The sequence below is a fragment of the Aquarana catesbeiana genome, linkage group LG13 (genome assembly GCF_042186555.1).
Source record: "Aquarana catesbeiana isolate 2022-GZ linkage group LG13, ASM4218655v1, whole genome shotgun sequence".
NCBI classification, from domain to species: Eukaryota; Metazoa; Chordata; class Amphibia; order Anura; family Ranidae; genus Aquarana; species Aquarana catesbeiana.
In genome coordinates, this window is record NC_133336.1 from 60,364,341 (window position 1) to 60,379,410 (window position 15,070).

Genomic DNA, 15,070 nt, shown 5'->3' on the forward strand with positions numbered 1-15,070 from the left:
CAACCAAAAAGGAGCATTTGTGCCATGCTGTTGGCTCTGCCAAGTGGCACTGACCCTAGCATTATGCAGGCTCCATAAAATGGGAGGTCAATCAGCCACGGGTCAACAAGCTCCTATCCACCTTTAGGGGAACCCTAGGGTTTCATGAAACACTGGTTGAGAATGGTTGGGTTAAAGTGCAGTTACCCATAGTAGCCATTTAGAATTCACTTTACATAGATCCTGACTGGATACCAGCATAATAAACTTTGCACTGTTTTACTAAAAAATATTTATACTGAAATATACTTACTCGGAACGCTAAAGGAGATTGCATAGATTGTAATGTGATGTAACTAGCTAAGAGGGATCTTTCATTCAATGACCAACAACCATTTGACATAAATTGCATACATCTATAGACCATTATCTTTAATCTGTGGTTAACTTTATGGTCTGTGTCAACAAGCTTTAGACCCCTTTCACACCGAGGCGGTTTTCAGGCACTTTAGTGCTGGAAACAGCCTCTGCTAAGTGCCTGAAAACCACCTCCCATTCATTCAAGTGCATCTTTTCACACTGAGGCGGTGCGCTTGCAGGATGTTCAGCTGTATTTAGAGCTCCCAAAATGCCCTGCGCCACAACACGGGAGTTTTTAACCCCTTCTTTGGGGTTAAAAGCTCCCCGCTAGCAGCTGAAAAGCGCCACTACAACGAGCAGCACTTTAGCGCTAATGCGGCCGTGGCCCCAGTGTGAAAGGGGTCTAAGTTTTGGGATGCTTCTAAGTTTATTCAAAATTCAAAGACAGTTGCATTGGACTGGCAGTTGACCTCCTTCTGACCTCAATTGGACCTTCTCCAAGTATATTTTGCAATCCCATAGACATGTATGTGGAATGCAAAACCCAATTTTCTAGGAGTTTTACTAATATATAAATAATATTTGTTGACCATTCTTTGAATTTTTAAAGAACATTCTTCAACATTTCCCAGAAAGTGTCCCATCTATGGCCAAATATCCTATGGACAAGACCCATGCTGGTCATACATAGATAATATGTATACATACATAATGTAAATTTAAAGGCGGCTTGATCTGTCAACAACATTTACCTACAATTCTTTAGCATGAGAATTAACCTGACTGGATACAATTTGATTGGGTTGATTATATATACTGCGTCTTCACATTACATTGTTGATGCCCGATTTAATTGTTTAAGTTTGATTTGTGAGAGCAAACACATTATTAGGGTTAAGGCAATATGCAGGACACACACATACCATATACCGTACATATATATATATATATATATATATATACTGTATATATATATATATATATATATATATATATATATATATATATATATATATATATATATATATATATATATATATATATATATATATATATATATATATTTTTTTTTTTTTTCATTTGCATGGTGACATTGCACATCTGCATATCTATGCTTACATCTGTAGCTGCTTGTCTAGGGTAGGGCCTTTTGTCTCAGTGTCTTTTGGGATACTGTCTCCATTCTGGTGCACAGCCTTAGAAATCTGAGAATAAAACAGGTAGTACATGTTAAAAATACAATTTACTGGCAAATCGTTCTTTATTCCTACAAAGAAATGGCTTGCCTTTTCCTTTAGTTTACACACAAACAGCTTGGGCTCTCCTCCTGTATAATTGGGAGCAAAATCAACAGATATAGCATGCTTAAGACCATCTGTCTTCATAGACCGTTTAAGTCCCTGTGTAAATGGGCATCAGCCAAAGAAACACATTGGCAAATGAAAAACCAAGAAAACATTCAAAATATCTTGACATGCGCAGATGTATTTATATATTTGAGCAAAGAACAAGGATGAGAACAAAGAAGCAGCAACCTGAATTATCAACACAAGCAAAAAAAGGACTACTGCAAACAGCAACCGATCTTTTTAAATTCATCAGAAATGGAAAAAACGTAGGATTGGATGCAGTGTATGAACCTCCGGGAGCATTTAGCTTCTGATTCAGCAGCTGAAAGTTGCCATGGACTCGAGGATAACCCTAATTAGACAAATGGGTAGAGGCTAGCTAGGGGGTTTAAGGCCCCTTTCACACGATCGGACCGTTCAGGTCCGCTTGTCAGTTTTGACGGCGGACCTGAACAGGCGCTCCATGTTAGTCTATGGAGCGTCGGATGTCAGCGGAGACATGTCCGCTGACATCCGACCCGGTCCGATCCGCTGAAAAGCAGACAGATGGCTCTACGTCCAGGTCCATTGCTGGCGGATCGGATCGGGGGAGATCTGACAAAAACGGACACGCTGTCCGTTTTTGTCCGATCCCTCCATAGGCGGCAGCGACGCCTGACAAGCCCCTCCCCGCTCAGTGAGCAGAGAGGGACCTGTCATCCGCCGGCTCAGCGGAGATCAACGGAGAGATCTCCCGCTGAGCCGGCGGACAGAGGCGGGCTCCGTAGAAACGGAGCCCGTCTCGTGTGAAAGGGGCCTTAGAAATCCAAAAGCAATAACTGGGTATTGTTTAATATGCATGTACGATAGCCAGTGATAAACACTATATTACCAAAAGTATTGGGACACCTGCCTTTACACGCATGTAAACTTTAATGGCATCCCAGGCTTATGCCCCGTACACACGGTCGGACATTGATCAGACATTCAGACAACAAAATCCTAGGATTTTTTCCAACGGATGTTGGCTCAAACTTGTCTTGCATACATACAGTCACACAAAGTTGTCGGAAAACCCGATCATTCTGAACGCAGTGACGTAAAACACGTACATCGGGACTATAAACGGGGCAGTAGCCAATAGCTTTCATCTCTTTATTTATTCTGAGCATGCGTGGCACTTTGTGTGTCGGATTTGTGCACACACACGGATTTTGTTGTCGGAAAATTTTATAGCCTGCTCTCAAACTTTGTGTGTCTAAAAATCAGATGGAAAATGTGTGATGGAGCCTACACACGGTCGGAATTTCCGACAACAAGGTCCTATCACACATTTTCCGTTGGAAAATCCGACCATGTGTACGAGGCATTAGTCCGTAGGGTTCAATATTGTGTTGGCCCACCCTTTGCAGCTATAACAGCTTCAACTCTTCTGGAAAGGTTGTCCACAAGGTTTAGGAGTGTGTCTATGGGAATGTTTGACCATTCTTCCAGAAGCGCATTTGTGAGGTCAGGTGTGGACAAGAAGTCCTTGCTTGCAGTCTCCGCTCTAATTCATCCTGAAGTTGTTCTGTCTAGTTGAGGTCAGGAATCTGTGCAGGCCAGTCAAGCTCCTCTGCCCCAAACTCACTTATTCATGTCTTTATGGACCTTGCTTTGTGCACTGGTGTGCAGTCATGTTTTAACAGGAAGGGGCCCACTCTAAGCTGCTCCCACAAAGTTGGGAGTATGAAATTGTCCAAAATGTCTTGGTATGCTGACACCTTAAGAGTTCCCTTCACTGGAACAAAGGGGCCAAGCCCAACCCCTGAAAAACAACCCCAAACCTACAATCCCCCCTCCACCAAATGATTTGAACCAGTGCACAAAGCAAGGTCCATTAAGACATGGATGAGCAAGTTTGAGGCGATTAAAGTTCATGTGAGTGTAAAGGCAGGTGTCCCAATACTTTTGGTAATATAGTGTATTTTAATCCTTTAGTCATCTGGAATATTTAAGAGCTCGGCAGCATTACACAGTTGCAAACTGTTCCACTGTAACTGCCAAGAATGATTCCCAAATAACAAACTAGAAGTTTGAAGTGTCAGTTTGTTTTGACTCGAAGCCTGAAATCTCTTGTATAGATCAAAGCTGATTTATGACAGATTCCAAGTAATCCAAACACAGCAAAATATTTCAGTAGGATCAGCAGGAGGTGAATGTTAGTTTTTAACTGCCTGCAAAAAGAAAGCATGGAAAATGCAATAACCAAACAGTAAGGCTGAACTGTCCGGGTGCCAGAGATGTGCGGACTATTAGCGTCTGGTTTCCAACTACTGCTAAACAAACGAAGTCGGGATGAGTTGTTGGGATTAATGCAAAAATTAGTTCTAGGTGCTTTGAGACTTTTAAAAAAAATATTTTTCTCCCAGCAGTAGTGCATTGCTTCTGTGCAGAGTATACCGGAGGAATTACCATACAAGTTAGCTGATCCCATACACACTAGCAGAACAATCAAGCAACAGTGTTAGATGCAAGGTTCTAAATGAAAGAACTGCAGCAAAGCAGCAGCAAAAATTTGTAATATAGACTTTTTATATTTATATTATACTTTGCCACCTAAACCCTTTAGCTAACCTTGAAATAAAATCGTAATACTTTATGTTGCATACCTGTGTCTTCAGTTTGCAGGACGGATCAACATATTTTTGGTTCTGGATGAGTTGTTTTAATTCACTGGCATATGACTCCAGCTCACCATGGACAATCTGGAAAAGGAGAAACAGAAAACATTTAAAGGGCCAATTCACACTATTGCATTTCTGCAACACACAGTAACTGCATGTGCTGGTGTGATGCAGTGCCATTTTTTTCTGAATGGCAACCCAACATATCTGGTCGATGGATGTGAGTTGTAGCGTCATGCAGTAATATACTGTGCAGTGTACTGCCTGAAATGGTGCACTTCTACTACATAGTCTGCAAAAAATGTAAACAAACGCCCAAGTGCTATAGCAGCTGTGAGTTTGTTTACATGCCGGCACTGCTGTCGCTGTAATTGTTATGGCAGCACCAGGGAATAGGCCAAAGCTAACCTGTACTGTGAGAAAATTGTAAATTGCTATTGCTGACTAAGGATGAGCTCCGGCGTGTTCACACACTCCACGTGCAGAGCCTGCCAGGAAGTCGGCACGGCGCTGCGCTAATCACAGGCAGTGAGACATTTGCCCGATGTGCGACTGCAGAGATCGGGAAATGTCTCACTGCCTGAGATTAGCGCAGCGCCGTGCCGACTTCCTGGCGGGCTCTGCATGTGGAGTGTCCGAACATGCCGGAGCTCATCCTTATTGCTGACCTTCTTATAGAAATGTGTCAGGGCTGGGCCCAGCCCTTCCTTCTCTGAGCTGGCCACTCAGCTGTTGGCTAATATCCAGCTCCTATGTCTCCACAGTTACTCAGCTGTTGATGATATCCTGCTCGTCAGTCCTGCCTACTTAAGCCGTCCCAGTCCAGAGAAGCTCTGCCTTCGCCTTGGTCAACATCACAGAAACTATCTCCTGCGATCCTGTTCAAGACTTGGTTTGATGACATCCCTTCTGGCTCCAGTTCCTGCTTGCTGTTCCACTACATCCCTGACTTCTGGCTTGGCTTACTATCCGTTCCGGTTACTGAACTTTGGCTATGTTTTGACTGTGTTTGTTAATTTTACTTTTATTATTAAACAAGTGTGATTTAACTGTACTTCTGTCTCGGCCTGATTTCATGGTTTCTGACAAAATGTCCAGTTTTACATGGTAAGAATTGGTCAAATGTGACAATATGTGGACAACACAATGCCAGTTATTACAATAAGTAGGCATTAAGACTCAGGCTCCATTCACACCTGAGTGTATCAATTTACTGGCGTTTCTATAAGCTTTTTGCAGCCATTTATAAAGTGTTTTAGAAGTGTATTACAAGTATTTCACAGCTTCAGGTGTTTTTGTTTAGCCAATAGAAAGCACCCGAGGGAGGAGAGGGAGAGGAAATTAGGGGTGGAGAGCTGCTGTTTGAGCAGAAAACGAGCGACAAAACGCTCGTTAAAAACACTCAAGTCAGGCATTTTTAGTGAAGGGCCAAAAACGCTTGTAATCTGCCAAAAAGAAGCTCATGTACTTTGAGCTTCGGGCCCCGTTCACACCGGATAGATTTTCTGCTTGAAGCTCTAAAAAGCTCAACAAGCCAAATCCCATTAATTTTAATGGCCTCTGTATAAATATAAGCGTTCTGTCGCCTGAAGCAAAACACTTGAAACTCAAAATTGTACATGAGCTTCTTTTTGGCAAATCACAAGCTTTTATGGCCCCATAGACTTCAATAGAAACTTTGCTTGAGAGTTTAACGAGCGTTTTGTCCCTCGTTTTCTGCTCAAAGAGCAGCTCTCAACCCCTAATTTTCTCTCTCTCTGTGCTATTGGCTAAACAAAAATGGCTGAAGCTGTAAAATGCTTGTAATACACTTTTGAAATGCATTTAAAAAAGCTTGTAAAAAGCTGCAAAAAAAGAAAGAAAAACGCCCGGAAAACGCCAGTAAATGGATACGCTCAGGTATGAATGGAGCCTCAGGCATTTTTGCTTCAAGCAACAGAAAACTCAGATGTGAACACGGCCATTGAAATGAATGCGATTTGGCTTGTTGAATGTTTTAGAGCTACAAGCTTCAAGCAGAAAATCGCTCAGGTGTGAACGGGGCCTTCCAGTGGGCAGGCAACAAATAAGGCCAACAAATATACAATTCAACAGAACATGGCACCTGTAACAATACATGGGCAACAAACAGGCAGAAAAACTATTGATGTACGAGGTGTGACAATTTAATTCCTAGAAAGGACTGTAAAAAAAAATATGTTTGTGCAGGAAGATCCACTTGTCAGACCAGAGTTCTGGTCTTTGCCTCCAAACAAATTCCCATAACCTTTTCGGGAATTTTCAAGTAACAATGTTGGCTAACCATTGTACTATGTTCTTTGCGAACTATCCCCTTGTGATCAAAAGAACACACCAGCATGAGCTTACAAGAGTTTTCACTCCGCCCACATTTGCATCCATACTTTGCGTTTTTGGCTGCCCACTTCTAGTATCATCATTGACATCTTCCCACCATCCCTTAAACAACCAATGCCATTCAAAAACACTTAATTTCCTCACCATAAGCCTGTTGTAACAGAGCTAAAGTTTTACCCGCACTTTTGCCAATTTGCACGCAAAATGTGATGTTAATCCACTACTCCAGATTCCTGTCACTAATTTTCCACCAACAGCACAACAAATCTTTAAATAAAATGTTTGAACATTTGAAGATCCCTGGTGTGCTGGTAATACTGTATGTACAATAATCTGTGACGTTATCAGTTTCAAGCTGACAACTGCAGCAGCACCAACCTACTTCTTATGCTGGCTATACACTATACGAAAAATCGGCCGAACCCATTTTCGAAAAACGAACATTCGGCCGTAAGCGCAAACGATAGTGCCACCGTGTAATGACCGATAAATCATTCAGTGGACATAATGGATTGCATTTTTTGTTTGTTTTTTTACATATACCTAGTGCAAACAGTTCGGACGGGACATACATTAAAGGGGTTGTAAAGGTTCGTTTTTTATTTTCTAAATAGGTTCCTTTAAGCTAGTGCATTGTTGGTTCACTTACCTTTTCCTTTGAGTTCCCTTCTAAATGTTTTTTTTCTTTGTATGAATTTCTCACTTCCTGTAAGCTTGCCCCCATCATCCGAGTCATTCTGGCTGGGGGTTAGTCAGCGTGCTCGCCCCCTCCCTTGGGACTACATCCTCACGGGGAACATTCACAGCATCTCCCCGCAGGGATGTAGTCCCAAGGGAGGGGGCGAGCATGCTGACTAACCCCCAGCCAGAACGGCTCGGATGATGGGGGCAAGCTTACAGGAAGTGAGAAATTCAGACAAAGAAAAAAATTATTTAGAAGGGAAATCGAAGGAAAAGGTAAGTGAACCAACAATGCACTAGCCTAAAGGAACCTATTTAGAAAATGAAAAACGAACCTTTACAACCCCTTTAACCTTTCAATTTATCATTCGTTTGGCAGAAAATTTTCAAACTTTTCCTTTGTTTTTTAGGCTCAAAAACGTCCCAACAATTATCGATTTTGTGGCCATTAACTAGCCGAAAAACGAACAAACTGTCTAAATGACTGAATTTCCGCAGATTTTTCGTATAGTGTATGGCTGGCCTACTCCAGGAATGTGTGCTATGGGAATATTGCTTGCCTTTCTAAATCTAGGCCCTCCCCCCCACCATTAAACATGGGGGCTGATTTAGTAAAAGAGGAGTGTGCAAAATATGTTGCAGCTGTACATGGTAGCTAATCAGCATCTAACCTCAGCTTGTTCAATTAAGCTTTGACAATAAAACGTGGAAGCTGACTAGTTTCTATGGAGAGCTGCACCAGATTTTGCACTCTACTTTTAGTAAATCAACCCCAATGTGTTGCCTCAGTAAAAATAATGTGAGCCAATGCCATCTTGGGTCTAGAAGTGTATACCCATCTTACTAGTGATACTTACAGGAGCAGTTAAGCAATTAGTTTAGTTAGTAGACAGAATGAGCAGTAAGCAGTACTCACTTTCCATCTGTGACGAAGATCATCGCTGACCTCATCTACTGCCAGCTTCTCCTTATCAGAAGAAATGGTTCTCATTTGATCTGCAGCTTTCAAGAATTTTTCAAGCTTTCGGACGCTAAACTTGCCCACAGTTTCCTAGCCAAAAATAAATAAAAAATTGAAGGTATTAAGAAATTACAGTTTTAACTGTGACAATAGATTTACTGCCCTGTAGACACAACCGGTTTTGCCATCGGAGTAAACTCCGAAGGTGTCCTAGACGGAACTCTGACGGAATTCCGCTCAAGCGGTCTTGCCTACACACACGGTCACACCGAAGTCCGACCATCTAGAGCGCAGTGACGTACAATGGGACTAGAAAAAGGAAGTGCAATAGCCAGTAGCCAATAGCCAATAGCTTCTGTCTCATACTTGCTTCAGAGCATGCGTCGTTTTTGGTCCGTCTGAACAGTATACAGACGAGCGGTTTTCCCGATAGGAATTGGTTCCGTCGGAAATATTTAGAACATGTTCCATTTCTAGGTCCGTCAGAATTTTCGAAAAAAAAAGTCCGATGAGGCATACACACGATCGGAATAGATGACTTTTTCTGTCGGACATTCCGCTCGTGTGTACACGGCATAACACTATTTAAAGCAAAGAATATATTCAGTGCTAGGCAACTCACAAACATCATCACCAAATCCAGCAAGGTATTAACTATAGGGTCATAAATTTTTGTGGTAAAATACAAAAGAATGAGTGAAAATAAAGAAACACAAACCTCATACTGTGAAATGAACTCCTCTGGGGTGACTCTCTGTCCCATCAGTGTCATCGCACTTGTTATATACGTTTCCAGGTCCCCCTTTGACCTCTCAAAATTAATTTTGATGTCTTTTTCAAGCAAAGGTTTCTCTGGAGGGTGCAGGGCAAACCCCAGTCTGGACACCAACTCCTGAATGAGAAATGTTTAGTTAGAACTTCAAGGTCCATTCTTAATACAAACACTGTATACTTTATATTACCGCCTGATACAAAATGTAAAATAAAACCAATCTAAGTTAATTACTAAAGCACAGCTTGACGTGTTTGGCACTTAACACTCCCTCCTAGATTGTAAGCTGTAACGAGCAGGGCCTTCTGATTCCTACTGTATCGAATTGTATTGTAATGCCCCGTACACACGGTCGGATTTTCCGATGGACATTGTCCGATCGGAGCGTGTTGTCGGAAATTCCGACCGTGTGTGGGCTCCATCGGACATTTTCCATCGGATTTTCCGACATACAAAGTTGGACAGCAGGAGATAAAATTTTCCGACAACAAAATCCGATCGCGTCAATTCCGACCGTGTGTGGCCTGTTCCGACGCACAAAGTGCCACCCATGCTCAGAAGAAATTCCGACACGGGACAGCTTGTTCTGGTAAACTTAGCGTTCGTAATGGATACAGTACTTTCGTCACGCTGCAATGTTCAAAATGGTTTAATACAGCGCACTCTCTTCTTCTTTATAATGTGACAAGAATTAAGTCGTTTTGATGCTCATATTCACACACACTTCTCACAAACTTCTTTCATTACTATTTATCGGGATTCCCTCAATATATTTTGATTTCTCACATCTGACAACATATTTTTTTTTTTTTTTTTTGACTTTAATGTAGAATCTTTTTTTGTGTTTCTCTTTTTTAATTTTTTTTTTTGGTGATTTTGATTTGTACTCCCGAAAATGTTTGTGTGTTTTTTGTGACAAGTTCCCACAACACCATTGATATGTTGTTCTATTTAATCTGTAGGAGATTGTTTGGTGTTGTTGTCCCTTGTTAATTTCACATTGTACTTTAGAAATGTACCTGAATCGTCACCAACAAACTGTCCTTTTTGGATGAAAACACACACAGGAGAGTAGAATTTACCTAAAAATATTTTATTAAGGGGTCACAACTATAAACAAAGAGGGAGGCAACGCTGGAGAAACTGCAGAAGTGGGTGAAGCCTTGGACCCCCAGGGCACACATCAATTATTTAAAAGCAAAATTGGTGGCCTGAGGAGTCCATATCTAAGGGAGGGCAGTCTGGTCCAGAAGTCCCAGAGATCCGGAAAGCAGCAGATGACATCTGTGTCCCCAGGCTGTGGTCATACGAGAGACTGCAGCTTTTGTCAGACCAGACTGAACCCAGGGTCATCACTCTCAGGTCTTCCTTCCACGCTTCCTTCCAGCCTTTGGCTGTGGTGGTGGAGTTGTGGCAGCAGGAGGAGGAGGATCGTCGATCTCAATGACATCCGTCTTGTGTGTCAGTTCCCCACTCTCCCCCTTACGTAGGACTTTATAAATCAGGTCCTCAGAGATCTTGCGTTGGCCCTCCTGCATGCCCTGCAATTTGGTGGCAGCCATGCAGGCAAAGGCCTCTTCAGGACTGGGGAAGGCTCTGAGGGACGCAGAAGCCTCCTGGATCAGCCTGTATGCTGAATCCTGCACAGGACTGGGAGTGGCCTTCCTGGCCCTTTTGTATGGCAGGTGGAGGGGAGGAACCTGAGACTCAGTCAGGCTGCGACTTGTCCCAGGCTTCTCTTGGCTGACACTTAGCCCCGCCTCCTCCTGGCTGCCACTAATCCCCGCCTCCTCCTGGCTGACACTAATCCCCGCCTCCTCCTGACTGCCACATTCCACAGCCTCCTCCTGGCTGAGGTCTTTCTGTGTATGAAAAAGGGACATAGTTTTAGTTTTTTTTACATCAATCACACACAATTTTCACCTCCTGACTGCTGCAAATTCAATGTTAACAAATATAACAGACTATCCTTCTGAGCCCAGCATTTTGCATTCTTGTCCCAATTTTGGGTGCCCACTACTGTCTATTGATATGTAAAACACTTTTTTTAATAAGCAATTAATGATCAATAATAACATCTATAGTAAACATCATTTCTTTATTGCCCAGAAATCTGTAGAAGAATGCTATACCTGACTCCAGCTGGGCTCCTCCACTTCTTCCTGGCTGGAAGGCCCAGGTTGGACATCAGAAGCCTCAGCTGGTATGGAAGGAAGAGTGGAAGGAAGAGTAGAGAGGGATTCCCTGACTTCAGTGTGGTCTGACAGAAATCGCAGTCTCTCGTAGTACCACAGCCTGGGGACATAAACGTCATCTGCTGCAGCTCCGGACCTCTGGGAATCCGTGACCTTCTTGCGCTCCCTAAGATATGTGCTCCTCAGGCCACCAATTTTAGCTTTTAAATAAGGGATGGTTGCTGTGGGGACCATCGGCTTCACCAACTCCAGCAGTTTCTCCAGCGCTGCCTGCCTCTTCTGTTTGTGATTATAGTGGGGGTGTCTGACCTGCCACAGACAGGGCAGCTCCCTGTACTTGTCAATGAACAGGGGCAGGAAATTGTGGTCGTTGAACCCATCCATTTTCTCTGCAAGACACAACACAAGACAAACCCTAATGTCAGGCCAAACTCCCCTAATCTTGTTACAATATAGGCTTCCATTTCGAAGCAGTATAGGCCCAAGTTTAGATCCTACCTTCGTTAGCCCGATCGGCGTCTCCGATGCTCCTTCCTCCGCTCACAGATCGTACGTAAGACGCGCGCGTTACGATTTATACACACTGCGCATGCGTAAAACTCCGCCCGCCCCTGACGTTCTTTCTATTCTATTCCCCGCCCCTTTGCGCAGTGGAGGAAGAGCACATGGCGGATAGACAGCAGGATCGTGCTAATTACAGCAACGAGGAGGAGGAGGAAAGGCCGGAGCCTGAAACGTCCCGATCCAGAAGGAGATTAAAGGACTCAAATATGTCCTTTGGGGAGATGTTGGAGATGGTGGACATCCTGAAGAAGGCCGACTATGATGGAAAGTATGGGCCTTACCCCAACCCCAATGTCCGAAAGGCCAAGATCATGGCGAAAGTGGTCAGGAGTCTGCACCGGAAATTCGGGGTACGACGATCGAAAGATCAGCTCAGGAAGCGGTGGTCGGACCTGAAATTACGAGAACATGAGCAGTACAGAAAGATCCGGAGAGTGCTGCAAAAAAGTAAGTAGTTGTGCTGTGTTCCTATTGTTCTTGTGTTTATTACGTTCGTGCTGCTCCATGTGCTTTTAGGAACTGTTGTACAGTTTAAAATGGCAACTTTCATGTTCATGGGCACATTATTAGTTCGGATCACACATTTTTATTTCGGACTATAAAATACCATTGTTTAGGCCATATGCATTTGGCCACCATTTTGAGGCCCTATACTTGTCTTCAAAGAATTGGGTTGTGTAGATGGCTTTGTTACTAGAATGAAATGCAAACTAGATTGTGTGTAAGGAGAGGACACTCAGCAGCTGTATTCACATCTGGACACTGGAGCACTAGTGTGGGACACAAGAACACCATTTTTAGTAGGGGGGCCACACAGGTGCTCCAGTGTATACTATAGGGGGGTCTCCATCTGTGAAGCTTGTACAAAACAGGTAAAGTATTGCAGCTTGACAAAGGCCAATAAAAAAGCTACATCTTGGAACTCGGCTAAAACAGATCATTGTACCCCACTTCCAAGCAATGTTTCATCTTTATAGTTCTGCCATCAAATATCTGTGTGCTAAGTATACCATTTTTGTTTTACATAGGGGAGAAAAGACTCGGAGGACACCCCTCATCCCAGGAGACCAGAGCCCCCCCCGGAAGAAGGGGAAATCCACCCAACACAAGATGAGCAGGAGGAAGAAGACGTGGTGGAAGTAGTCACCACAACAGGTGAGTGTCTGCAACCACAGGCTCACGTAAGAGATGGATGGCGGCATTTTTTTTAGACCTAATTTATTTTGGGGTTCCTCTCTTTTTAGGTGATCGTGAGGTTGTGGATGAAGATCCTTTCACATCAGAAAGTGCCCAGATCGTGATCGGGGAGATCATGGGGTGTAATTTACAATTGGAAAACATCAAGCAAAACATCAATGATGTTATTCCAAAATATAAAAACATCATTGATGTTTTGGGGCGAGTTTAAAGCCCCTCCAAATCACTTTCTTCTTTTGTCTGCTACAATGTGCAAAATGTTTTTGTGATTTTTCCCCAAGCCAAATTTGGAGGATGCACACAGTGTGTCAACATGTGCTATCTGCCATCACGGGAGATCAATGGACGCGTTTTGGGGGTGCAACACCTTCCTCAATAATAAAGTAGCGGTGAGGAAGGGCTTTCTCCCCCAAAACACATCCCTTGATCCCCCGTGATGGCAGGTCGCACATGTTGACATTGTGAAATTTGTGTGCATCTTCCAAATTTGGCTTTTCCAGGGGTGATTTCCCCCCATCTGAACGCAATATCAAACACAGTTCCTAAATACTCATGTCTGATATTGCCTTCAGGTTCTACCAAATGTGAACTTTGTAAGATCAAGATTTGTGTCTTTCTTGTGGGTTTTACACAGGCCTGTTTTCTATAAAATGCACATTTTGATTTTGGATAATGACACCACAAAAATTGTTATACAACAAACATGTTGGTTTGTCAGAAAAACCTTTGGTAAATGCACATGTGATTGTGCAGGTATTAAAAAGATTGCTCATCAAGAATATGTGGATTATTGTCTCAACGCTACAACACTTTTGGGGTGATGTAATTGTTGTTTTATGAGAAAATGGGGGTTATTTCCTAAGGGCAAATCCACTTTGCACTACAAGTGCAGTTTCAGTGCAGTTGCAAGTGCACTTGTAGTGAAAAGTGTCTTTACATTTAGTAAATAACAGCCAACAGTGCTTTGTATAAGGTTACACAATCACGACATTTCTGTCAGGGTCAGCTCAAACAAACACAAGCAGTAAATGTCCACAAAGAAGAGCCTGGGGGGAGATGCCTGTCGAGAACTTGAGGTCCTGCAGACTTCTCCCTGTGGCCAAATACTGCAGGGTAGCGACCAACCTCTGCTCCGGAGTGATGGCTTGCCTCATGCAGGTATCCTGCCTGCTGATATAGGGGGCCAACAAACGGTGAAATATGGGGTCCGTCATCCTGAGAAAGTTCCTGAAATCATCAGGATTATTCTCACAGAGCAAAGGCATATGAGAGAACTGGTCACGCTGAAGCAACCAATTCTTGGTCCATGAACTCCTCCCCACCCTGTTCATGGACTGGACTTGTGTCAAGGTCAGGACCCCAACACCAAGCCCCCGCACAGCACGAACTGTACGAGGAGTACGCATACGAAACATGGCTAGAAAACGGTCGGCTGCTCAGAACGAAGTAACAGAACGCACTGAAGAACAGCAAGGCCTGTGAAGAGCGACCTGAAAAACAGCAACGAGCGGGCAAGATCACACAGAAAACTCCGATACGAACTGACTGCACGCACTGAAGAGCAGATACAAACCCACAAGCACAAACTGAACGGCAGAAAACGATCTGAAAGCCACGAGTCTGAAAAAGCGCGAATCGTCTCTCACCAAACTTTTACTAACACGAGATTAGCAAAAGGAGCCCAAAGGGTGCCGCGCTTGGTTCTGAACCGGCCTTTTCTAGTCTCGTCGTACGTGGTGTACGTCACCGCGTTGTTGGCGATCGGAAATTCCGACAACTTTGTGCGACCGTGTGTAGGCAAAACAAGTTTGAGCCAACATCCGTCTAAAAATAATCCTAGGATTTTGTTGTCGGAGTGTCCGAACAAAGTCCGACCGTGTGTACGGGGCATAAGTGTACTGTCTGCCCTCATGTTGTAAAGCGCTGCGCAAACTGTCAACACTATATAAATCCTGTATAATATTAAATAATAATAATAATTTAGCAAAGATAAGAATACACTAAGTGGAATA

General features: G+C 43.3%; 1 protein-coding gene across 6 annotated transcripts in view; it reads right to left on the reverse strand.

Moving 5' to 3' along the window:
- The window catches only part of SYNE2 (spectrin repeat containing nuclear envelope protein 2), a 582,128-nt gene that overhangs the window by 407,390 nt on the left and 159,668 nt on the right, over positions 1–15,070 (reverse strand). For all 6 annotated transcript variants that reach the window (XM_073609718.1, XM_073609721.1, XM_073609720.1 and 3 more), the window contains exons 21-24: positions 9,049–9,222; positions 8,286–8,420; positions 4,319–4,414; positions 1,459–1,544 (exon numbers count right to left, since the gene is read on the reverse strand). In XM_073609718.1, the coding sequence (XP_073465819.1) occupies positions 1,459–1,544; positions 4,319–4,414; positions 8,286–8,420; positions 9,049–9,222 (491 nt within the window). The remainder of the gene's footprint in view (positions 1–1,458; positions 1,545–4,318; positions 4,415–8,285; positions 8,421–9,048; positions 9,223–15,070) is intronic.